The 26,706-nt window shown below is 35.0% G+C and overlaps 1 protein-coding gene across 1 annotated transcript in view; it reads left to right on the top strand.

Moving 5' to 3' along the window:
- Positions 1–3,179: 3,179 nt before the first annotated feature.
- CEP135 (centrosomal protein 135) overlaps positions 3,180–26,706 on the top strand; it is a 31,281-nt gene continuing 7,754 nt past the window's right edge. Inside the window, exons 1-21 of the mRNA XM_058025266.1 lie at positions 3,180–3,437; positions 4,515–4,679; positions 5,665–5,855; positions 6,366–6,533; positions 7,987–8,128; positions 8,545–8,629; positions 9,517–9,645; positions 10,791–11,006; positions 11,583–11,648; positions 12,617–12,767; positions 14,124–14,317; positions 14,819–14,962; positions 15,466–15,609; positions 17,913–17,990; positions 18,152–18,303; positions 19,985–20,100; positions 20,171–20,325; positions 20,785–20,840; positions 21,813–21,981; positions 23,854–23,964; positions 25,647–25,832. Coding sequence (XP_057881249.1) covers positions 4,567–4,679; positions 5,665–5,855; positions 6,366–6,533; positions 7,987–8,128; positions 8,545–8,629; positions 9,517–9,645; positions 10,791–11,006; positions 11,583–11,648; positions 12,617–12,767; positions 14,124–14,317; positions 14,819–14,962; positions 15,466–15,609; positions 17,913–17,990; positions 18,152–18,303; positions 19,985–20,100; positions 20,171–20,325; positions 20,785–20,840; positions 21,813–21,981; positions 23,854–23,964; positions 25,647–25,832 — 2,766 coding nt within the window. The 5' untranslated portion in view covers positions 3,180–3,437; positions 4,515–4,566. The remainder of the gene's footprint in view (positions 3,438–4,514; positions 4,680–5,664; positions 5,856–6,365; positions 6,534–7,986; positions 8,129–8,544; positions 8,630–9,516; positions 9,646–10,790; positions 11,007–11,582; positions 11,649–12,616; positions 12,768–14,123; positions 14,318–14,818; positions 14,963–15,465; positions 15,610–17,912; positions 17,991–18,151; positions 18,304–19,984; positions 20,101–20,170; positions 20,326–20,784; positions 20,841–21,812; positions 21,982–23,853; positions 23,965–25,646; positions 25,833–26,706) is intronic.

Here is a 26,706-nt window from a genome sequence, read left to right as displayed (position 1 = left end):
CAATCTGCTGATCTAATGCCTATAAACATTGCTTCTTTCACACAATTTTATGCCAGTTGATTCTCTACTTAGCCCCTAGAGCAGCTGGACATAGGGTTCTGCTATTGCCCGTCTTTCATGTCAATGTTCAATTTTAGACATTGGTCTAAAACAGTAGGGAACAGTTCTAGGTGCTACATACATCTATTACATAAACATTAATATCTTCAAAAGACTGTTCACAGCCATCCAGGCATGTCATAAAATGAAGCATGTGAATGTTGTCACTTTCAGCAGTCTTCATGAGCAAAGGGGTAACAAAAAATTAGGCTAATTGGCTCTCAATACTCTTCAGCAAGCAACTGAGAGATGTAATCATTTAAACATATTAATAAATCCTGTTTAGCAAGTGGCTGATTTAAAGTACTAGAGATGTAATTTCTTAAACATTTCCTGTTTAAGAAATGGCTTAATTAAAGTGCTGTTCAATTTTCTCTTTTCTATTTTTCATCAAAAATGAAAATTTTATTTTCTTCACAGCAGCACTAAATTGCAAGAAATATTTAGATGATAAATTATGTGAGCTATTTATGGAGCTAATGTAGCCTGTCTCATTGGAAATAGCAAAGCTGTTAAGAGTGTTTTCCAGTACTCTGCAAATTTACAGACATCTAGTAGGTGTGACATACCTTTCATCAGGACTGGGTTGTGATTCACAAGGCTATTAAGCTTCTTTAAAGAAAAGCATATTCTGGATTGAATTGACTGAGTGCAAATAATGTAGAAAACTTGGATTTACAAAACAGCTTTTTGAGAAGCTTGTTTACCAAATGCTTTTAAGAAAGCAGGTGTATGTCAGGAATGGAGAAAAGAAGCTGGTGGCTAAAAGAGAGAGTAGAAAGTACATTATTGCAGTGAATGTGCAAAAGATTGTCTGCTGCGTAAGACTGATCTGAAATAATGGGTTAAACAGCAAGGGACAAAATTTGTTCCTTTTATAGACACGTTCAGTGCAATCTCAAAGATTGCAGAAGAGTTTCACTGGACTGAGTAATAAAGTAGGAATTGAAGAATAGTGTTAATAAAGGCAAAGTGATACAATGCATGCTGTGGTCTTTAGAATGGCAGTAACTTCTCAGAAAGATATGTCACTGTGAGTGCACTTAATCTGTGCTTTAGAGCAAACAAAGACCAAGTTCCCTGGTTTCATCTGGGATAAAGTTAGTTTCCTTCCTAGTAGCCAGTGCAGTGTTGTGTTTTGGATTCAGCATGAGAATAATGTTGATAACACTGGTGTTGTGCTTGTTGCTAAGTAGTGCTTGCTCCCAGCAGAGGACTTCTCGGTGCCAGTGAGGAGCTGCATGGAAAGCCATGAGGGAACATAGCCAGGACAGATGATCTGAGCTGGCCAAAGGGGTATTCCACTCCTTAAAAATATAAACTGGGGAGTTACCCAGAGCAGGGCTGATTGTGGTTGGGGAAGACGCTGGGCATCTGTCAGCAAGTGGTGAGCAATTGCATTGTGCATCTCTTGGTTTTACCAATCTATCATTATTATTATTATTATTATTATTATTATTATTATTATTATTATTATTATTATTATTATTATTATTATTATTATTATTACTTGTTTCAAGCATTAAATTGTTCCTATGGCAATCCACAAGTTTTGCCCATTTTCCCCCTGATTCTCCTCTCCACCCCTGTGGTGGTGGGGAGTAAGCACTCCAGCTGTGTGGTGCTTGGTTGTGAGCTGGGGTTAAGCCAAGACAAACACTGATCAGTGATCAGTAATGTGAAAGAGTGGGTTAAACAGCAGGGGATGGAATTTGCTCATTATGTGGACATGCTAAGTGCAGTCCAAGGGTGTCAGAAGGAGTTCACTGGACTGAGTAATGATGCCAGAGTTAAGGAGCAATGTTAGTAAAGGCAAAGTGATACGTGCTGTGCTCTCTAAAGTGGAAGCTACCACTCAGTGAGATGTGTCACAGTGAATGCATCTAATCGATGCTTTAGAGTGATGAAAAAGGCAGATGGTAAGTTAGGAATCAATATGAATAGTGAAGGCTATAGCCAAGTATCTCTGGCTGCTCAGAGAAAGGTCTATCAGGTGCTATTATAATTATTTTGGTCCGACTTGAAGCCCTTCAAGGCCCTGCATTATAGGCTTCTATGAAAAAATGTATGTAGGAGTGAGATTTGACTCGTGTTTTTTAGGTGTTTGTACTCTTGCTGTGGCAACTGCCAAGAGACACAGGGCATTGTGTCAGACAGGTCTTGGATTCAACTGAATCAGTGCATTTCATGTATTGATTTTATATTTCCAGAAAAACAAACTTTCCTCATGTAGAAGTTACTAGATACTTTTTCATGTCATGGTAAGACTAGTGATAGACTAAGTTTAGGATATAAGATCTAAATTATGGTAGTCTGTAATGGCAGAGGTCTGGAATTACTGACAAATAATTTCTTTCCAGCAAAGGGTGTATGACAATTATTATCTTTGAAGACTTTTATGTCTATGTTAAGCTCTCTGAAATAACAACCCCAATTCTTGTATTCATTCCAGGATGCCTTTTGGACCTATACTACAGCTATTCATTTCCTGGTCTAATTGTGGATCCAATGTGGCTCTAGGAAATATAATACCCTTTCTGCATTGATTCCAGTGGTAATAATGAATTAAATTAAAAATTTCAGTTTTTAGGAAGGAGAGTGATTCAACCAGCAATTTGTCTGTTCTTCCCCAATTATTGGATTATGTTTAGGTTACAATATCTTAAATGCCCATTGCAGGGATTTAGTGTGATTATATATGTACTTCCTAGCCGCAGTAACTGAAGTGCTAACATATGTCCATTTATTTTTCTTTGCAGTTACTTCCTGAACAAGCTGTGACACGGATTGGTTCATGATACTTCTTCTGTAAAACTTTCTCAATTCAATTAGTAAAAAATCTTTGCTCTTTCTAAAACACAAGCTTTTAAACAAATCTGATGATCTATTTTGAAGTAATTTAATCTTTTTAACTGATACAAGTCTTCTTAAGGAGAAGATGAGCTCAGGAGTTACCACTTTTCTTCTATAGTAGTATAAAATATATTCCCGAGTCTCAATCTAGAGACTGTAACACAATCCCACTTTTCCTGAATTCAACAGAATCTTCAACTTTAATTACTTTAGTCTTTGGCTGCCAGAGGAGTATGAAGAGTGTTTCCCACACATCAGGACATTGACTTTGTGCCACTGAGTGCACTGGTGGAACCAGAGTGCGCCACTGCCTCCTTCAGCCATCCCAGCACAGTATGTGAGGGATTGTTGGCAATGCCATTGCTTAGTTAATGTCCCAACAACCCAAACCTCTTCAAGCAAGTATTTTTGGTAGTACCCAGAGCAGATGCTGTGCTTGTAAGACTGGTGATTCTCATCTACAGAGCAGTACCCAGCAACCACAGGTCTGTTGCTAGACTTCTTTGTAGCATTTTAATAAAATGAGATGAAATCTTAACTTTCCAGCATTAGATATGAGAGAAACATGCACATTTATTATTAATTCACTTTATTAGTAATAATTAATTTTATTTTCCAATGCCTGAATGTATTTATTTAATATCTTTTTAAAATCCGGAGGATTGTGATGATAGTTTGGGTGATCTCTGTATTCTGTTCCTTCTATATGTGATGCAAACAACACCGCCTTGAATTGGTAGTTTGGCTGCTCAGGTCTTTGCAGCCAATAGGTTAATACTGAAACGTCTGAAGAAATGTGAGGGAAGACATTTTACAGAAATAAATACTTTTCAAAAATATTTCTAACTTAAGCTTTAGTACTTGATTTGTCTTCTCATTCTATATCTAAATTCAGAAGGACATAATGATGTAAAAGTTGTTCTTCCCTCAGATGTACTTGGGACAACCAAAATTATCATTTGGATTCAGACACAGTAATGCTGATCCAGTCCCCTTTAGATCTGCTTAGTAATAAAAAGATAACTAATCAGTCAATTGAAAACCCCAACTCTCTGATCCTTGAACTGTATTTTCCAGAAAATGATGCAAGTATGACTACAGTACACCAGTATTTTTTATAATTCCTATTTTCTATCATAGAATGTAGATGTTGAAAGTTACTCCCTCTTTAACATTTTACATATTTTATGCAATTTTAGAAATGTTTGGCATAAGTTATATGAAGTACTGGCTTGTAAGCTATGAAAGAAAAAAGTATGAGTTTTTCAGATTTTCAGAGTAATCTGTCAGTTTGTATTGTGTAAGATACAGTGATGACCATGAATCAAAAAAATCAGAATATAATGAGAAAACTAACTGCCAAGGCAAATACTTATTTTTAAAGGAATATCTAAATATGTTTAAAACTTTTCAGTTGCAGTGATCCTGTTTTAATTTACTTAAATTTTAAGGACATGCTTATGCACTGTATTTCCTACAGAATAAAAAAGTTTTTTCCATTATTTTTTCCTGTATTTTTCCTTCTCTAAAGGACAGATGCTGTAACCAGCAATCTTTTGCAGGTGTCCTGTTTTTGTTGACTGTGACAAGAGCAGCTTTGGAGGTGTGTTTACAATGAGTGCAAATGCAGAGCGAAGGTTTGTTAATCTCAGGAAACGTCTGAATCAGCTGGGCTATCGGCACCCCCTGGGAGTGGACAGCTTACCTTTGGTGGAAAAGCTTTTCAGGTATTCAGAGGGGATTCATTTAAAAAATAGTAATCATATGGTAGGTATTGTTTGATTTTTGACAGGTTAAAAAGAAGGTTTAATATGAGGATTGTTTTCTAGCAGTGTTATTTTAGAGCTAACGTTAAGTTCTTTTGTCTGATGAAGTCAAATGCGTTTGTTTAAATTATGGGAACATCTTAAGATTTACTTTAATTCAGTAGAATTGCTTCTAAGGATCTATGGCATAGGAAAATTCAACTTTTCTAACCTAATAAGAGAGCCAAGAATAGTTGCTATTGATATTTGCTTAAAAGGACACATTTTCATAATGGTTGTATGAAAAATAATCCCTATTGCCTGTCCCGTGACTTAAAATAAAACATTCACATCTCCATTTATTATGGCCTCATTTAGAGAATTTTAAATTTGTTATCTCTGCCCTTTTTACAAGACACATAACAGAAAAAAGGCAAAAATTTTCAGATTTCCTTCTTATTAGATCTGCTAATTTTTGGCTTTGATATTATTAAGAACACAGTAATTTCCATAGTAGTCCAGTTACATTTGACCAAGCACAGAAATGTAGCTATTCTCGTTCTGTTGCTCTGTAGTATGTAATACAGATGGAAGAACATAGGTAGGCAAATACGGAGTCATCTGTTCAACATTGTCTCATTCATGTGTCCACCAGGTACATTTACTCTCTCCATCACTAGCTTTGATACTTACCAGATGTAAACTCCTGATATGATTTGTAACTATTTTGTTTTCTTTTTTTTTTTTTTTGTCTTGTTCTTTCCTATTTACTGTGTTTTTCTTTAAACAGATGGTTCCTATCTTTCAGTTTTCCTTACATGACATGAATGTTTTGTTGCCTTTGTTTGAACTCATTTGTTCCCCCTCTTGGGGAAAGGGTTTTGTTTCTCAGGTCATAATAAATATCTGCATCTGCAGTGTGGAGGCTGATAACGTTGCTAACACATCTGATGCTCCTCTATCCTAGTGACTTAATTCATACAACTGAGAGCTTGCGCAAGGCAAAGTTTTCTTCTGGGAAAACTGAGAAAGAGTGCAGCAATTATGATACTGTTTTGGAACCTTATAAAACAGAGAATGCTAGACTTACCAGGGAAAATAATGATCTACACTTAGAAATATTAAAACTGAAAGAGAAGTCTGATCGCCATGTTAAAGGTAATATACAGATGAAGATTTTATTATTTTAATCCTTCCATGCTGAAATAAAATTGTGGCTAAATCCTTCATCTGCCGATTCTTTTATCTGTGCTTTTAAGTGAGTGTCAGTGCTCATGGAGTTTGGTGCCTTTAATAAATTAAGGTTCATGATCAGACATTTCTTTTGCACTCAAAAAACTTTGGAAGTTCTGCAGATTTTTGTTTCAGTAAAATATGAGAATGTTAGAAGTCTTAATGTATCTTTTGTACCTTGAAGTGGTGTTTTTAAACTGAAAATTAACTAGTGCTGTTAAATGGGCTTTTGTTCCACAGTGGGTTTTATTTGTAAAACATGTATAAATATATATTTTTGTGTGTTTGTTTGTAAAAGCTTGCACATGTGTATGTGTATTTGATAATTTTATCCTATAGGAAAAGCATATTGGATTTTCTTTATGCTTATTTTGGTGCTGCTAGGAAAAATGATAGTGAATAAGAGAAATAATACTGCTTTTCTCTCCCTTGAAGATTTGAAAGCTTGCTTAAGGAGGGTTGAACACGAAACAACTGACTTGAAATTTTTGAATAACCAGTATATGCATAAAATTAAAGTGCTGGAAAAAGAGACCAAAGCCAAGACTGAAAAAATTCAACAGCTTCAGGAGAAGAATCTGCAAGCAGTGGTGCAAACACCTGGTACGTGTGAATGATCACAGATATTTCAACTTTTTTTCTTTTTGGGCTTTTTTGGATCTTCAGAACATAATGTCTTTTCCTCTCATAAGAGATGTTACTGTAGTGAAGTATCCAGTAGAGTAACATCACGCTTTGAAACTTTGGGCTCTAAATTCTGTCATTTCTCTGTCTGAAGTTTCATTAGGTCATCACTTGTGTAAGGGATAAATTTGAATGCAAACTTAGATTCAGCTGGAGACTTCTAAGTTAAAATGTGACTAGAAAGTACTGTTAATCAACAGCAATTTTTTTTATTGCTACACCTAATTAAGAGGCATAATGTTTGTCACTTGCTTATTTTTGACAGATAATTGATGTGTAAGTGACAAATTCAGATTTTTGGAACCAGGATCTAACCATAGCAAGATGGAAAATATGTTTACAAGTATTCTGATCTTCTATAAACTTACAATATTTAAAGGGTCTTTTGATAACTTAAAATGTTCTAGATGTTAGTTTCAGGTTAATGCCTTTCTCTAGGGTTTCCTTTTTCTTAATTTTTTGAAGCTAAGGAATATAGATTATTTTGTGAAATTTTGAGACTGTCTTTTTTTTTTCCAAGTCATTGAATTATATATACATTTTTGGCATTTGAGAAAAATCAACAGATAGCTAGGAAAAATTAAATTTCCTCTTTATTTTTGCATACCTTTTTGCACTTCATGTCCTTTGCTTCAAAGATGACATGTTAGGCTTTTGTCTGTCCTTCTGCATACTTGCCCCTTGTTCACTAGTCTTCTAGGATTTTTCTATACTACATCATCCAATATTGCATGTTCTTATTTAACCATATGACGAAGAGGAAATGTTCTATCTGGAAAAAATACTGTGTTTTACTTTTTTCTAAATATGTTATCATTCAAGCTAATAGCATACACTGCTTGATAAGCAGTAGGATATGATATTCACTGAAATGAACACAGAGTAGAATGAATAAAAAATATTGCTAAACAATTCAAAGGTTGATTTGGTCATAAAATAGTTCTTAAATGTGAAAACCAAATGCCTTTTGTGATGTTTTGATTTAGCTGTTTGAGTAAGCTGAATCACTAACAGCTTCAACAAATTTGAACTATAGAGTATTTGGGATCCTAAACACTGGGGAAAATTACTTATAAAATCTTTGTGTGTTTCCTTATTATAATAGTGAACTTTAGCAAAACTGGTACTAACGTGCAAGAATGGTGTTGTCTAGAATATGTGAATTTTATCAGCTTATTGCAGAAGGATTAACATGGTGAAACATGCTAATTCAGAAGCAGCGGAATAAATACGAAAATTAATTTTGTATAAAGAATACTATTTTAAATACTATTTGTATTAAAGAATACTATATGAAAGAAAATTTGTATTAAAGAAGGCAACTTTAACTTGCTTTAACTCCAAGTAAAGTGTCTCTGGTTTGGGCTTTCAGGTGGCAGGAGGAAGAGCATTCCCTTCAGGCGGCAGCGCATGCAGATAGACCAGCTTGTGCCCCCATCAGGTGTCAGTGCCTACCCAGTGCCTCAGCCAGAGGACCCTTACGTTGCAGACCTGCTCCAGGTGGCTGATAATCGGTGAGCCACAGAGCTTTTTAGCTTTGAAGTGTAGAAGTGTCTTTGAGTCTCACTGTCCTACTCTTTTCCATTGATAAGTTAAATTAATCTTCCCCCACGTGACTCTGTCACTGGTGGCAGGAGTTGGTAGGTGGTCTGCCTGTCTTTATATTGACCTGTGAGCTTTTTCTTCTTTTCTCCCCCATCCTGTTGAGGAAAGGAAGTAAGAGAGCATCTGTGTGGGAGACTGACAGTTAGACACAGTCAACCTGCTACAATGTCTCAAAGAACAGCTTCTGCATTAATATTTTGCATGAGTAAAACTATTTCTCTTTGAAATATTTGGGTTCAGGAGCAATGAGAAAATGCTAGTATTGAATTGTGTACATACAGTTCTTTTCATGAAATCACATAAAAAGTATAGTACTACATTTCAGAATTCAAGAACTGCAGTCAGAAGTAACAGAGCTACAGGAAAAACTGGAGACATCTGAAAGTGGAATGAAAAATTATAGCAAACAGGTATGTTTATATCATCAGTAGTAGTGGCATTGTTGTTTTATTATTAATGTTAATATTCTTGTTATTATTTGGGTGTCATACCCATGGCAATGGCCTTGGTGTCTTAAAAACCTTCTTGGGAATGCATTGTAGGGCTTCTGAAATATATAATTATTCTAATTTGACTGTGTCAAGCAGTTTCCCTCCTCTGCCTTTGGAGACAGCAACAATGACAAAATACTTGCCCAGTGGTTTTGCTGATAAATTTTGACTTTTGAAATTACATTAAATAAGCTAAATTTGACAATCATAAGTAGAATTTGTCTGCATTTTTTAGTGCGTAAGTGTTAACTTGTCCAAAATAGCAATTTGATCTGCATATATCTTAGCATAATTTCTTCACTGCTTGGACTGGTTATATTTTTAAAATTTTTATTAACAATTTTTACAATGCTTTAATGAGAGTGGATTGATGTGTACAATCTTTAAGTAATGGAATTACATCAAATGTTTGTACGTTACATCTTTCAAAATCTAGGGATTGGTGAACACTGTTGTCTTTCTGTTTTATTCACATCTTGGTTTTCCTCTTCCAGTGTTTCCTTTTTTCCAGTGACTGGAATAGTCAGTCACTTTAAATCAAAATTGTTTGGTTTTCTTCAACAATGTAATCTAGTAGGAACTGTTTCAGTTTTTCCTTACAAATTGTGTTTGATTAATTTGTTTCTCTTTCAATAATATAACTTTTTCAGAAGAACCAAAAATTTGAGAAACAACAAAAAATACAAGATAGAAATTGTATTTTTAGTTGTGTACCTCTTTACTGAATGTTATGTGTGTGTTTGTTTAAATGAAGGGTTTATTAATGGTGTATAAGGATATTGGAGCATTTTTTTTGTCCCTCAAAGGTTGAGATAAGAGACAAAGAAATCGAGCGCTTGATGCTGGCATTGGATGGAGGGCGTTCTCATGAGGTTCTCTCTCTGGAATCGAGAACTAAAAGTAATGAGAAGCTTATTTCCCACTTGAATATACAGGTAATTCACTTATTACAGTTGTTTAGTCAAACCTAAAAATATAGCCATCTAAAAAAACCCCACAAAACTTCTAGCTCTTCAAAAAATCACTGTAGATATAAAATCAATAAATGAAACTTGCCTTTCTGTTTTTCATGGCAGTGTTTCTTGACTAAAGAAATTTCATTTCCTGTTTTAAAAGTCTGTCAGAGAGGTTTTGTTAAAGAATTCAATGAACTCACATCTGTACATAGTATGTTAATCTGAAAGTATTCAGCAAATCTTTTGTATGACACACCGTTTTCAGCAAGTTTGAAAATCCTTTTATTTAGTTAGAAAGTTATTGCATACATGCTGTTTATGCTTTAGAAAATAACAATGGTATATGTAATTTTGATAAGGGTTAACACTGTAGATATTTTCATGAGAGAGTGCTCATGGATTTCAAATGGTCCCCACTTTCACTCCAACACAAATTTGTGAGGAAGGGATAAGCTGGTGTTTGTGTTTACTGTGTGTATTAGCATGCATTCAGTAGTGGTCTCTGAATGAGAATTTAAAGCTGGGCTGGAGTACAAATCACATTAAGCCCATCTCTGGATCTTTACCATCAATTCTCAGGTTTTTCTCACATGAGTTAGATTTTTCTGGTACTGACTGTGCATGATGTACAGTGGCACATTGAAGGGTTTATTAGCTTAGGTTCAGTGCTGCAAAAATATGGAATGAGCTATGACTTGGAAGCAGGACAGCTGTGCTCAGTGATCCTGAATTACTAAATCATGATGAATACAAATTGATTGTACAGGGAGTGAGCCCAGAGCTGCATGAAGCTGGTTTTGCATCATCAAGACTATTTCTCAGGCTTGGTCCCAATATACCACTTTTATTTGACAAGAAATGTGTGGTTGTCTTTAGATGGCAGTATTCGTGACTGTGAGAGAGCTCATGTGTTTCTTTTTCAGGTTGATAAGCATTAAGTTCTAAAAATAGAAAACCTTGCTAAAACATTTTTAGCACGATACCACTTTTTTACTTTGGATATAGAGATATTGTATTTCAGAAGATTGGGAGGAACTTTCACTACCTAACTTAAGAATGCATATTAATTAATATTTTAATGAAAAAGAATGCATATTAATATTTTAATGAAAAATGTCTTTCAGGTTGATTATCTACAGAAAAAAAACAAAGAACTTGAAAATCACATTCAAGATCTCTTGGACACTAAACAAAATGTGACTAGTGAGGTAGTGGATTTAAGCAATAAAAATCAAGAACTGTGTCAAGAATTGAATGAAATAGATCACTTGGCACAGCAGTTGGAAAGACACAAAGAAATAGTGCTTGAGACTGCAGATAAGGAAATAGGAGAAGCAAAGGTAATCACTAATGTGTCACAGAGTGAAGGATCTGCTGCATTTTACTTGGTTTTATATTTTCTAATTGCAATGAAAGACTTTTTGACTTGTGAAAGGAAGATTAAAATGATTTTTTCCAGTTTTCTTAACATTTCATAGAATTTCTCACTTAAAGTGGATTAAACACAAATGTTTTGTCTCTTTACTGTATTAAGTTGAGATGATTTTAGTTAAGGGACAATCTGTCTTTTTTATTAGTTTAGTGTGAAATAAAATGCTGACGTACGTAAAGCTATTGCTAGATAATGCATATTTGCAACAGCAGTACATATATTTGGAGGGTTTTTTCCTATGAGCAGTAATGCAGTGATTTAATTCATTTAATCATTGTTCTCCAAAACAATGTGGGTGTTTATACCACAAATTTTTTTGTGCTTTCACTTCATAGGAGCTTTACCACTTTATTAAAAGGAACTAACGATACTTCATTTCTTACCAAAATAGTCTGCTTCCTTATTTTTTTTGTAACAAAGAGATTTTTGTCATTTTGAATCATTTTGAATAACTCTTAACATATAGGTTAATTTTGGTTGATAGAAAGAAATTGAAAGAAAAGTCAGTGAAATACAGGATCTACAAGAAACAATAACAAGGCTTAAATCAGTAAGTAAAAATATTTTCAGTTCTTGTTTGTACCCTTTTTATCATGCTATCATCCACATAATTGTTTCATTTATTATAAAAGAAATTAGTTTAACAGTTAGCAAGAAAACTTCTTTAGTACCCTGAACCTTTGATGTAAAAATTACTAATGAATAAATGAAAGAGCTAGAGAAGCTACATCATAATGTTGCAAAAATAAACTGAAAGAAATCTCTGTCGATAGAAATGTTGACTATGTCCTTATTGTACATTTCCTTATTTTTGCAGTCTGAAGTCATAATTTCCTGGTGACATAATAATTTTTACCACAAATGAGTTATTATCCTCGAGAATTTTCATTGTTTTGAAAATGCTTTGTCTCTTAATTGGGGTGTGAAAAATTATCCAATACTTGGCTCACTCAGAAACAAAGCATAGGGCCCAGATGGAAAACATCAGTATTATCAATTCTTTGATGACCAAAGTTTTCTAGCATAGATGGCAACTTGTATATTAGCTGAGTACAGTGTTTTGTTTTAGTCTATCTAGGGAACTTGCAAATACAAAAATACTTAATTTTCAGGACACCAGATTATAGGAAAGGTGTGCCAAATAGCTTTTGATTGGCTTCAGAGTTGCATTGACTGAGATGCTGTATTGTAATTCACTTTAACACCAGCACTGTTACCAAATGCACTTAAAATTATTTCTTGCTTTAGTTGTTAAATTTTTTCCCATGTTTGTATCCCACTATCCTACTGGTTGGTTTGCTTTTCTTGTTACTGCTTGCAAACCATGTGAAAAGTAATGCTTATTTAGACTTAATCAAATAAATACAATGATGGCCTGCAACAAATATTAAAGCATAAAGCATCCAGGTCAACCAGAAGTAAACAGTGTTGTATATTAAAAGTTTATCAAAATTTTTTTTTTCTCTCAGATGTCTCTTTTGGCACTTCTAATTTTTATAATAACACTTGTTACTTCAGGAGTTGTGCTCATGTCACAAGGAGAATGAGAGGCTGAATGAAGAACTCTTTGGGAAAAAAGATGAAAAAGGGCGTCTTGAGCTGTTGTTAAACCAGCTTCAACAAGAGAAGGAAAGACTGACAGAAAAAACAGAGAATTTAGAAAGAAAAGGTAACTCATCAAATGTAGATTCTTGGAAACTACCTTTCTGTGACTTTTAAAATAGAATACCTATCCAGTTAACATACAGTTAATAGTACTAAAAGACCTCTAAGAGATATATACATTAAAAGAAGGCCATAGGTTTCCAGTCGTACTTGAAGTGAAAACTCTTGTCATAGAAAGATGTTTTCATTCTGTATGTGAGAACTGGAAGTTGAGCTTTTTAGTGTGATCACACAGGACATCTCCTTATCCTAATTCTGTGGTAGTTTCATACAAGGTAATTTCCAAAACTCTTCAGACTCCATTTCTTGAGAGATTTATCCATCTAGGTTTTGAAGACCTCCAGGGATGAAGATTCCACACTATCTCTAATGTTCTTCAGTTGTCCGAGTAAAATATTTGTCCCTGTATTATTACAATTGTTTGTAATTGCTTGTAGCAATTAATTGCCACTGTTCCTTATTTACCTACTATGTACCTGTGAAGAAACTTGTCGCAGACATTTTTCCACAGAAATCCTTTCTTTCAGATTTCTGTGTCTCCTGGAAGGCAGAGGCCTCAGAAGGGAAGGTAAACAATTGTTATCAGCTGCTGTGGAATGCAATAGGATTCACCTTGATTGGCTCATTTTCTATGTTTATAATTAAGGGCCAATCACCAGTGCAAGCTAGGGGACTGAGTCCCTGGACACAACTTTGTTTGGGATTCTTTTCTTTCTATTCTTAGCTTAGCTATCAGCTCTGCAAACCTCTCTCTATGTTCTATTTAGTATAGTCATAATGTATTATATATAATATCTTAATAAATCAAGCCTTCTGATCAAGATACAAGATTCACCGTCTCTCTATCACCAGTCGCGCCCACTCAGGCACGGTAATAGAAACTGGCTCCACATTGTCTGTAAGTCCCTCATGGCACTGTCAGTCTGCCCTTGGCTCTCCAGCACTTCTCCAGGCTGAATAACCCAGTTCCCTCAGCTATTCCCAATAGAGCCAGCATTCTGCTGCCTGACCAGCTTGGAGGGCTTGCCTTGGATTTAATTTATCTACATCTTCCTTGTTGTAGAAGGGGCAAACCTTAAAACAGTATTTTAAGTGCAGTCTCATGGATGCTAAATAAAGGGGAATAATCACATCCCTCTGTTGATAGAGCTCAAGGTGCTGTGAGGCCTCTGATAGTTTTATGCTACTCACTTGTGTTTAGCCTTCTTTAGCCTTTAGAACTCTTACATCCTGTTCAGCAGGATTGCTGCCTATATGGTTGGTGCTGGTTAATCCATCCTAAATGCCAGTGTCTTTGAGGAAATTCATGACTTCCTTATTGAGTTGTTTTTCTTTCTTCTTTATTATTTTTTCCCTCCAGAACGAGAACTTGTTCTAGAAATTGAAAGAATGAGATTGGACTTTGGTATTGCCCTAGGGGACAAATCTCCATCTCGTCTGGATGCATTTGTAAAGACCTTAGAAGATGACAGAGACTACTATAAGCGAGAATTAGACTATCTTCAGAAAATAGTTAAACTGAGGCCTAGCCCAAGCCGCAGGACTGCAGAGAAGGTACAGTTCTTGCTGTCAAGATAAGTGAAAAAAATACTGTGGAAACAATTAAGAAGCCATCAAATATATTTTCAAATTCAGTGGCATTAAATGACTGCAGTAGTTTTCTAACATTACATTCTTGATGCAAAAAATAAACTGAGAGAAACTCCAAAGAACTTGCCTTTTTCTTTCCTTGTCACATTGACAAGGAAAGAAAATGACATTACTGCCATTTTACAGTAACACTGATTACTTATTGACCAGTTTATTGAAATAAGTAGAACTAGATAATAATCAGAAAAAGGCTGAAATCTTATGGCTAGCTCCTTTGCTTTTTCTTTTTAACAGCTGTTTCTTGATGTTTAGATTACACCACCAGTGCCAGGCTTTTTCTTGTGATTAAAATTATTTTGAATATATTTTTTATGTATTGCTAATAGGAAGAGTTCTTTTCTGATATTAATTTTTCAGACGTTTTAATTAGCACATTTTAACATAAATTTATTGATTACTTTTCAGAGCGAAGAGCTTAAATCAATCACCAGAGAAAGAGATGAGCTGCGGTCTGTGTTAGACAGATTTGAAAAACACATGATAGAAATTCAGTCCAATGTCAAATTATTGACTTCAGAGAGAGACAGATTAAAAGTTCTTTATGAGCAGGTAAGAAGAAATTGTTTATAGTTAACATTGGAATAACCAATTAACACTTCTTGTACTGTTGGTTATTTAAAATTAAAAACCTAGTAGAACACAACCAAGGCTAATAAAATACATACCTATTTTTATTACTTGTTAATAAATTATGTATTCTGGTTAGTTTATTAACTTGAAAGCTAATAAAAGTTATTGTACTCTTATGTTTAAATTATAAACATAAGGCAAAATCAGTAGAGTGCATGAGAAGGTTGTGTAAAGATACAGCAAGTGAGCAAGAAAGGAGTAGTTAACTGATAAGAGAACAGTGATGTTAGGCTATACTTGAGACAGTAAAAGAAAATAAGGATGATTATTTTGACAGTGTAAGTTGTTGTGCCACTGAGTGATTTAGGGAATAAATTTTAGTTACCTAGGGAAAAATAAGACTATTCTGTAATAACGGCATTTTGTTAATGTGTACACTATATTGCAGTCCATGTATGCTAACAAACTATAATCTTTTAAAGTCTCAGAGTGAATTGAACAGGATGAGAAGAGAAGCAAAACACAGTTTTGTTTCTCAAAGTCATATAGAAGAAGAAAGAGACATTGCACTGACTGACTCTAGAATGCTAAGGGCAGAAAAGGAAAGTCTTGGAGAAAGATTAAAGGTGAGTTTCTATAGCTTCATTGCTTACATTGGGGTGACATATAGGGAAGGGTTATACAATAATGCTGTGTTTGTGTTTGGCTGTCTGTCAGCTCCCCTTTTCAATAACTTTGGATTTCAAACTCACTTGAGAGCTCAATGAATTTATATTATAAAATATCTATTGTTGTTATTGTTACTGTTGTTACAAATTACCAAGTTTTCCTGTAAACACAGTCCCAGGCAGGGGTAGAGGAACATGCTTTAAAGTATTTAAGGGCAAACATGTCATCACCTTGTGTGGGAGACCTAGATATGGAGGCCCAGCCACTTCTTGCATATGCACCACTTTGAAGATGTTTGGGTGTCATTGCGGTGGAAGAAATCATGCAATTCACTCCCAAGAGAGAAGCAACAATGTATTTTATTCACTTAAGGCAGTGAGTTTCAAAAATTCAATGGTAGATGGAATGGTGGTTTAACGAGATTTGATTATAAGGTACATTTGAGTATTTGCTGCGCAGAGGCCAAGGTCAGACAAAACTGTCAGGGAGAACTTCCCATTGAGTCATGAGGTTCAGAAGTGTCTTCTTGCCTTCCAGACTCCTCAGAGAAATGTGGCTGGATCCATACTTGGTGGTTTCTGTCTCAAGGATTATAACGATCAATCCTTTATATCACTAAGCTAACATTTCAACATTTCAGCGCTCTCGTTCCCACCTCATTAGCTGAGTATGAGATGCAATAAGGATTCTCTCTGCCTTAACAAGTATCCTTCAGAAGCTTCCCAGCTCAAAGGGAACGGTGTGCAGCCTGCTGCCATGCAGGAGAGCTCAATGGGCTGTGAGCCATGCTCTGTTCTCTCAGATGATTGAGTTCTGTTTGCATACCTGCCGTTTGAAATCAGTAGCCACATGCTCAATTATCCCTCAGCTGCTGCCAGGCAAGACTTAGATCCCTTAGCTATGTGCTGTTAGCTCTCATCCCACAGTGCTCCTTAAGCTGGATGCAGCTATCAGGAGGGCCACTAGTGCTTAACCAAAAAAAAAGAGGGGGGTGAGGTGGAGACACTGTCACAGTCACATATGGTTCTTATCCTACAAATTGGGGATTATATGGGCTTTTTCATTTTTGCTGATCTTGAGTTACTGTTGCATTTTTTAAGAGTATATTTTAAATGGTACATAACTGAGCCATGAAACATAAATTCAATCCAAGTTTCAGTATTTTTGACCTTTAAAAATGATTATTATTGCAATGATTTTCCTGTTACTATGGTCTTGAGAGGCAGCCCAGCAGTGTGGTGGAATCACCAACCCTGCAAATGTTCAAAAAGCATGTGGATATGGCATATAGGGATGTGGTTTAGTGCTGAATGTGGCAGTGCTGGATTAATAGTTGGACTTAATATCTTAGAGATCTTTTCCAGCTTAAATAATTCTATGGTTCTATGACCATGTGATGTCTGCTATTAATGTGCATTAATGGTTATAGTCAAGAGCCTGTGATTTCAGGGGATTTGTTTCCCTGCCTGCTGTATTGGTCATTAATACAGTGTTTTAAAACTTTTTGAAAATCATTTTAAGGGACTTGTCCGAGGACAACATATGTCACTAGTGATTGTATGATGAATGCTTCCTCAATTTGATTTTACTACCACAAAAATAAAGACCTGTTGTGCATCTAAATGCAGTGGCAGTAAATCTGACCTCTTTGCTTAAAGCATGTGCATGCAGTAGTAGAGATGTGTTTCCAGCTCAATCCTTTTTCTAATCGGTGACTACTAATGTTTTATATGTGTGCCACTTGGAAATACCTTTACAAACACACTAATCTAAAGCATTTCTAGGAATTGTGAGGGTTTGTTTCACTGCAGTTTCACTGCAGTGCACAGAAGTTAGGGAACAAATAAGTAATCTTTAAAGGCTTCTTCATAGATATAGGGAAAGGCTGGTTAGCTTTGTAGCGTGCCTTACATGTTGGAATTAAGAATATTTGAATAAATATATTTAAAATGTCTTAGGGTACTAAGTTATACATGCATGCAGCCTCATGTGGCTCAGTAAACTCTACAACAACTCACAAATATTAATTTGGTTGGGACCAAATATAAATATACTATTTTAAAAAATCTAAACCATGAATCAAACCCAAAATCTACAGTAATGTATTTTCAGCTAATGTTCTGTAGTTCTACAGAGAGAGCTTTGCATTTGGTCATTCATCTAAGAATATAAAACAATATTTTCTGAAGCATAAAGCTTAAATTTCTCTGATTAAATCTAAAAATATCTGTCTTGTTACATGTAATTTTATATTTCTCAGATGCATCAAGAAGCAGCATACCATGAAAAATCAAAGCTGCAGCATGATATTTCAGAATTGGAGAATAATATTCAAGGAGTAAGTGTTTTTTTAGGAAGTAAGCTTTTATTATTTCTCAAATAGGATAGATTGTTCCAGAAATTAATTTTAATATCTGTTTTCAACCTGAATTTATTTAAAAGCCAAGTTTTGATAGCTTTCTGCCATAATAACCTTCGGTTATTTATTTTAAATTGCAGCTTCAGATTGAAAAGTGTAAACTAAGGACTACAGTCTCTATCCTGAAAGAAAGAATAAACTATTTGGAAAATGAATTAAGTATGAAGTCAAGTAAACTTGCCCAGACTTCTGATGATTCTTCTCAATTTAAAGCTGAGATTTGCTCACTTCAGTAAGTCTGATACAAAATGTGTGATCTTTTGCAGATGCTGGAATAATTCTGTTTATTCTGTGACTGTATAGCAGAGTTGAGTTCCTGAGAAAGACTATAATAAATATTTAAAAAATTACTCGGTACAGCTTGTATGTTAAAAAAAGTAGTTGTAAGTAAGGAAAGTGCTGTGGTAGCTTTTTACAGCAAGCTTGTCTTGGACTTACTTGATGACCAAATATACTGATAATTTTTATGGCTCATTCTAGACTTGTTTCTTCCAATAACCATATTTTCTGTTTATGAATGTAGTAGAACTAAAAGTTTCTAAAAGGATTCCCAAACTGTTAACTGTTTGTTAAAAAGAAGACAGATGCCTTTGCAAACTGCAGCAGTAGGACCTACGGTTTTGAGAACTGGTATCTTATGGTCCGTAGACACAGTCTGGGGGGATTTGACCAGCTTGCTTAGAACTGGAGGATTCAAGTATCCTTATGTATTTGTAAGGCCTATTTAAACTTGCAGGATCACTGTGCTTTTTCAAACTTGCTTTAGTAAAGAGCTCCCATCAGGTGTCTAAATGCCAAAGAACAAGAAAAAGGATTAGAGAAAGTGAAAACCATATTGAACAGTATTTGAAAACAGAGGTGGAAATGAGAGCCATTGATATAAAAGATCATTACAGGATGGGTAGTGCTGTAGATGACATTTTTTGGATATTTTACAAGGGAAACCAGGGTCTGTGGGGTATCCCCTGTTCCCCATCTGAGCTGTACCACACAGCACCTGGGGGATAACTGAGAAGAACTGAAGCTGAGCAGCAGGCCTTGCAGCTCATCTAAGGGTCCCAGTTGACAAAGAGGACAATAATAAATATTAAAAAGTCTTATTAGATTCCTATAATTTCAGTGTAAAGCAGTGATATTGCAAAAAGAAGACAATGAGGAGTAAGGCTAAGTTTATTTTAGCATTTGATTTTATTTTTTGTATGGTGGAAATGCTGTGTTTGCCCCTTTGCCCTTTTTTTTTCCTCTCTCAGACTTCACTTCAAAGTGGATGAAAGCAATCTTTATAGAGACATTCTGTATTCTGCATTAGTGAGGTTTTTTAAGAATGAAAAGCTTCTCTAGCTTTTGTGGGATCCCACTTTACAGGGATTTTTTTCTTTACCTGTTTCATAAATAATCCATTTTGTTACTTCGGAATTTTGGTGGTTATTTTTTTTTTCCTAAGTCACTTTGATATTTCTTTCCAAGAAAAACAACTCTGTAGGTAGATGATTTCTTTCAGGCTCTTTATCATTTAAAAGTAGGATCCAACTGTAGCTGTCAATTTGGTTGTTTCTTAAAATGTAGTGGGACTGATAATTAAAAGCTCCAAAAACCTTATGAAGCAACAGTCAAAAGATACAAGTAGCATTATGAAGAGTAACAGAAATAAGAGGAGGTAAATGTTGATGGCTAAGGTGGTTGCTCCACCAGCGTTCCATTACTCCATTTTGCGTTGATGTTGAGGTTGACTTGAAGCAGAAGCCTCAGCAATCCTTAAGTTCTCCCTCTCCTCAAGAGAGAAGATGGTTAGTATGGCACAACCCGTTGCTGCTGGTTGGTGACATAGTCCTGCCCTTGAAGCAGCTTAAGATCAGAAGTTGAAGAGCCAGAATAAGTTCCAAGCTTCTTTCAACTATATACTCATTTTTCAGGCTCTTAAATGACCAACAGCAGAAGTCTGTTGAAGATTTACAGTGCAGATTGTCCCTCAAAAAGGATGAACTACTGGCAGCTCAAGATGAAATTATAAAGCTGAAAGAGATAGTAGGTAATGTATAACTATTTTTGTACTTACTTCCTGTTTTTAAAATAGAAAGCACTTACTCTTTTGTTTTTAGATAGGTTAAACCAGAGGAGCACTTCACAGGAAGAAGCAGTCAGTGTGCTGAGAAGTACCATTAGTGTTTTGGACAAAGAAAAGGACAGTCTTCAAGAAACCGTAGATGAAAAAACAGAAAGAATTGCATGCTTAGATGACAACTTAGCTAACAGGGTATGTCCAGTAAAAGTACTACTTTGCATTCCACCTGGGGATTTTTAAAGCAGTTATGTTTTAGGGAGATGTTTTGCCTTGATGACAAAGTCTGTGCAGAGCACATAAACACTGTGCTTGCACCCAGTGCAGAGTCATTTGCCAACTCAATAGGACTTTAATTATCAATGTTACTGTATTCCCTAAATATTCCAAGAAAATAAAGAAGCATTGGTTTGCATTTTGCATATGGAGGTATTTATTGAGATATAAAGTACTAGCCTGAGATGGCAAAATCTATAGCTGACTTCCATCTGTTTCAATGACAAGACAATCCTTTCTCAGTAAAGAAAAGAAACTTGAAAATTACTTATTGGTGAAGAACTAAAATAAAGGTTTACATTAAAATTTATTTAATGAAGTGTCCTCTTATGTTGCAGCATAATAATACCTAATACAACTTTTAATTTTTTTTCATAGGAAAAAACAATTGCACATTTACGTTTAACTGTCTCTGAGCTGGAGTCCTCAACAGAGTAAGTAAAGAGTAGGAAGCCTTCTTTGAAGGTTTTGTTTTAGGTAGTAGTTTCAAAATGAAAGTTTTAGTTATTTTGATGAAATTAAGTTAATTCCATTTGAGTTGAGTAGAGGAGTGTACTGTGTTGATAAAGATGTACTCAACTTTGGAAGGCACTTCCTCTGCAATTGTATTGCAGGCTGCTAAGAAACTGTTACAATGCTCAAGAATTGCTTATCTGTATAAATTTCCCTAAACTGGTAAAGTTTCCTAACTCTTGGTCAAGAAGTAGTTTTCTAGCACCCCACTACGTATTAGATTGACCTGGGTAGGATTCAGATCTGAATTCTTAATGATTAGCAATCTAATTCTTCTAGCTTAAGATACCAGTACAGTCTTAGTTAAAATGTATTTATGTAGTTTTTAGCTGGGCTTCCTGTGATCTTTTATTCGTTCCTCTTTTTTAAGCATGACTTTTTAAACTATAGCATATTAAAAGTAAAAATTTAAACACCAATGTTTAATTATTTGAAGACCAGTGTAACTGAATTTGCTACATTGATGTATGAAGTATATGTGACCAAAAAATAAAAGATGCAAAAGTTCACTTAAGTTTACGGATGTTTATATTTATAATTTTTTGTTTATTCTTTTCATTACTCTTTATAATTGTCCTTCAAGTGTAAATTATTTGTTTTCTTCCTTTATGGCTTATAAAATATGCAATTACCATAATCACTACCAAACACAGATAAGCATAGGTATCTGTAATTGCTCTTTGTCTAATAAGATACATCTTACCAAATACATCTTCAAAACTAAAGATTAAATCCATCTTATTTCTGCATATTGACATTTTCCATACTTAGTTTACGTTCTATTTAGACTCAGTTTGTCATCATTCAGAGAGCAAGAATTTTATGTGATTATTTTCAGCAGTATGTGCTATAGTACAAGAAGGGACAGCTTTAATAATGTTTTCACTTGATAGCCAGATGCAGGACAAGCTGAGCAACAGAGACCGTGAGATAGCCAGCTTGCACCGCCAGCTCGATACATCCCAGCTAGAGCTTGCAGAAATGGGAAGAGTGAAGGAAATGGCTCTGAAGGAAAACAGGCGACTGCAAGATGACCTGGCTACAATGGCCAGAGAAAACCAGGTATGAAGACAGTATGTGATACTGAGGTACTAAATCATTTATTGCTTGCTTGCATCAAAACTGCTACATCCTCAATTTTGATTGAGGTGTTTAATTATTGGTATTTCTTGAGCCCTGGGATGTTGAAAATCACTGGGCAAAAATTGTAAAAGCAATACTTTAGATATCTAAGTGTAGTCAATGTAGTGAGGTAGAAATGGGCAAGCTTTCAGTTTGGTAACCCTTCCTCAGATTAAAAAAGATATCTAAATAAAATAAATCTACAACTTTATTGTTTAAAATATAGTGAAATTATATTAATTGGTTACATCACTTGACAATCGGTATTTAATTGGTAAAGATTGGGTTTTATTACCTGCAGAGATGATTATTGAGAGAGAGAAAGAAATTCCAAAAGCAGACATCAGATTATCAGGTGAAAGTGAGAGGGAGAGGAAGGGGTTGGTAGCAGATCTGAATTTGTTCTGGTGCAGTGATTCATTAATTTCATCCATCTGGTTTCCAGGAAGCATTGGATTTATTGAGTGAGTTATGCCATATTTTAGATTAGGGTGTTTTGGAGATCAGGGTGTTGGAGGAGTAATGAGTTTGTGCAGCAGCTTGTTATTGCTGACCAAAAGCCTCCCAGCTCCAAGTGCATGACATGGACAATGTATAACCAAAATGTTCAGTGTTTTATAGGGTAAGTAACATCTTTTATTGGGCTGAGCATTAGAAAGTCTATGTAGAGGGTATGTGAGAGTTATCTTAAGAGTGAACCTGGAATTTTGTTGCAACTCATTATGTACAATTTGTATAGCAAATGCAACTATTGCAGCTCCTTGTGACATTCAAACACCTTTTAAAATTTTCATCATGAGATACAAATTTTTGTTTGAATTCACTGTAAGTGCCAACACTAAAAACAATCAGGACATTTTTAAAGAAACCATTTATTTCAATGCCCCTCAGTCACCCCAGCTGAGTCTGATGCCACAAAGTATAATATAGCAACATCTTTCAAGGAAGTGATGAACAGTTCTTGCAAAACCTGTAGTGCAATACATAAATATGGGAATGTATTATTGAAATTAGACCTACTCTTTACAGGTGCCTAATAAGATGAAATATTGAATATTATCATAATGTGATGATGAAAGTTTTCCCAGTGTTTGGGAAGGCTGCCACAGAGACCGGCAGACTGATTTTAGCATATGTTCAATAAGCCATACAGTAAAAAGGCTAATGAACAGTAATATATCACAAAAAGAAGGGAAGAAATAAGGCAGCTTCCTTTATTTCCCTACATTTGATCATAGAGACAGAAGAAGATACTTGCAGTTTTGGCTCTCTGGGCTAGAAGACTCAGAGGAGAAGAGAGCTGAAGCTGAGAGGGACTGAATTAGTAGTTCAAATATCTCAAATAAATTCCATGCATGGAATGTTTAAATATGATCTTAGTAGTGCATTTAGTTATGTTGTCTTGCAATTCTACTTTAAAATAAATGTTATTTTGTTAGAAAGTTGGCTTTCTATTGATCTAAAACCAGGCATACTTAAAGCTATAAAAATGTTAAAGCTATAAAAATTCCAGCTCCCAAGCGTCAGTATGTCAAATTTTCCAAAGATCAGTAGGGTGTGTCATCAGGGAAGCTGCATGTTTTTTGAACTGGTGGGATCGTCATTGTTTATTGTGATTATTCTTGCCTGGAAACTCTTTGGTGTATCTAAGGTAGCGGGATATTTCTGAACCCTACAAATCCCAAAGAGCTCTGTAAGTAGAATAGAAAAAAAACTAGGGCATGTGCAATTACTTTGATTTAATCTGATAGAGTATTATATAGTAATCAATTTACTGCAAAGCACAATTTTGCCTTTATGCAATCTCTCTAGGCTATCAGTACTGAGCTTGAAGATGCAATACGTGAAAAAGAAGAAATGAAAACCAGGGTTCACAGTTATATAACTGAAGTCTCCAGATTTGAGAACTTGATAGCTTCAAAGGTAAAAATATAATATGTAGACAGTTGTTACTGCATTCAGTAAAACAAAGTAAGAATTGCATGGTTGGGTGTTGTTCTCTCTGCCTGTCCCATTTCCTTCTTTTGTTTTTCCTTGTTTTCTCTGCAGTGTTTAAAGCTACTAGTGGGGGATTCATATCACACATTGTTAGATCTGAAGCACTGATTAATTCTAGCACATCACAATTTCATGGATCATGTTTCAGTTGGCCATAATGCTGGAGATAGACAAACATGTCATGTTTGAATGCTGTTTTGCTTTTTGGGTTTTGACCAGGCAATCAGTAAAATAACGGGTACTGTTTCATGATTGTAGACAGCAATCAAATTATACAATGATTTTAATTATTTTGCCCTTTTGGAAAAGAAAAAAAAAATCTGTTCTGCATAAAATTGTAACAGTAGCACTGTTAAAATAGTGCTCTGGTTAAATGTCCTTTATCCTGATACTTGGATTCAAAAGCACAATATGTGAGTTAAAACATAAGATCATTTAAAACCAATAGGACAACATGAACTGGCAGATTTATTATGTGACTTTGAATTGGGAAGAATTAAATTTCGATCTGACTTCAGCTTGCATGTCTAGATGAATACATGTAAATTCAACCACTTTTTACAAGTAGGAACTGAAGCATGGATAAAAAGTTAAGGTAATTAGTAGGTAAGCTTAAAATTATCAATCTAAAATACTTGAAGTTTATTTTCTAAGAATTTTGCAATATATCATGTGTTCAAAATACTTCAGCTGCAGACGGGGCTACATCTTTGGCAAATGATAATCCAGTTATTCAAGTTGGGTATCAGGAAGCTATAGAATACACAGCCAGCAACCAATTCAGAGATTTTTCTAGTATTATGTCTGGGTAATGCCTGTGGAGACAAGGATTTACTTTTCAGCACAGTGTTCACTTGCTAAATCTCAAGTTTCTATTTCCTAATGTTCCACCTGATCCTATCTGCACTTCCCAACTTCTGCAGGATACACAGAAAGAATTTCAGAAACAGTTGCCTTTCTCATTAGATAAATCTGATTTGTACTACCAATGTCCATATCCCACTGCACATTAGGTGAGCAGGGAATGGAGGTAAATAAGAAAAATTTATCCCTGCCTTAAAGTCCACACTTGGCCAAAGTAAAATTCACAAGCAACATTTTTTCTATCACTGCACAAATGGTGAGCACCAAAGCTTGCATTTTTGTACCTTTCTGATAGACTCCTAAGGTGTATATGCTGTAGTAGATTACCAGTGTTTCAGGCACTGCTGTAATACAAATATTTATAAGAGTAAAGTAACTAAAAGAGCTGAAAATGGAATTTCTTGGAAAGGGCAGCACGCAGTGTATCTCAGTAATGTGACCCTTGACAATGCAGAGAGATCCAAAATAACCCCTCTCCTGGGAGCCTTAAAACTCAATAGCAACTCCTAAGTGTAATTCCATTTTAATAAAACTTAATGTCATAACTGTATTTATTTGCTATTTGGACTTGGAAAAGGGATGATGAATTTTAATAGTTGCTGGATAGTGGGATTGAGAAAATGAAGGAAGTTCTGCTTTCTGGGGAACAAAAAAGAATAGATATTGTAAGGAATAGGCATGAAATGAGGTCAGACAACTTGAGGGTATGTTGATCATTGCAGAGTGATTTACTGTTTCATTAGGAAAAAGAAAACCAAGAATTGTTAGAGAAGTTCCGGATGCTGCATAGCCAAGCTGAAGGCTGGGAAATGAAGGCTCACCAAGCTGAAGGAGAAAGCAGCTCCGTGCGACTGGAACTCCTTTCGGTAGATACAGATCGGAGACATCTTCGAGAGAGAGTAGAGTTTCTGGAAAAAGAGATTCAAGGGGTAATGACTTGTGCAGTGAAATTCCACCTAGGACAGTGGATACATCCAAGTTCCTTTTAATAAAGTCAATGTATGATTTTTAACAGCTTAATGGAAAATTATTTCTGTATGTGAGTGTTTCAAATATGACCACTGGAGTTTTTGAAACAGTAACTGATGAGTTACTGTTAGTTTAGATGTGCTTTACTTTGCTTCACCCCTGCTTGCCCAAAATTAAAAACATGGCATATATTTTCATGGTTTTAGATCACTTCTGTTGGGTTATCACTGTTACTATGACATTGTAAGAAACTTTTCTTTAGTTGCTTCAGAACATTTGCATATAGCTTTATGAGTATTTTGCAAGCTTGGTTCTTACATTTCTCTGAAACTTTGAATTAAGTATTTGAAGCATTGGTGGCTGGAATCAAGGTAAAAATCTGGTAGACATCCAAATTCAGAATCAAAATTCCATAATACTGAATCCTAGACTAATATCATAGAACATAATGAGATTTATATTTTAGAAGCAATAAGGGAAGTTCTAAAGAAGTTCTAGAGCATAATTGTGGTGGATTGACTACATTTTGTTCCATACTCATAATTAGCCAGAAAGAGTTAGAGATTATATTGTAAGCTGAGTTAAAAAATAGGTCGTATGTTTGGGGTTTAAGCTTTTTAATTTTTGTTCCACCCTTTTATAGTACTTGTATAATTACTCAAGTTGGTGATTAAAAACTGCAGAGATGGTTTATTAGTTGCCTTTACCTATGTTTTAGGGAGAGGAAAGGAATGTTAAGTTAATTTTACAGGGAAAATTAACTTTGATGGGAAAATAAAGTGTTAAAAAACCCAGGTTATTCAACAGGAAACTCTTAAATTTAACACTGAAAAT

This window comes from Melospiza georgiana, chromosome 5, assembly GCF_028018845.1.
Source record: "Melospiza georgiana isolate bMelGeo1 chromosome 5, bMelGeo1.pri, whole genome shotgun sequence".
In the NCBI taxonomy this organism is placed as follows: domain Eukaryota; kingdom Metazoa; phylum Chordata; class Aves; order Passeriformes; family Passerellidae; genus Melospiza; species Melospiza georgiana.
Note: the sequence above shows the minus strand (reverse complement) of the source record. Positions and strands in the feature narration are given on the sequence as shown.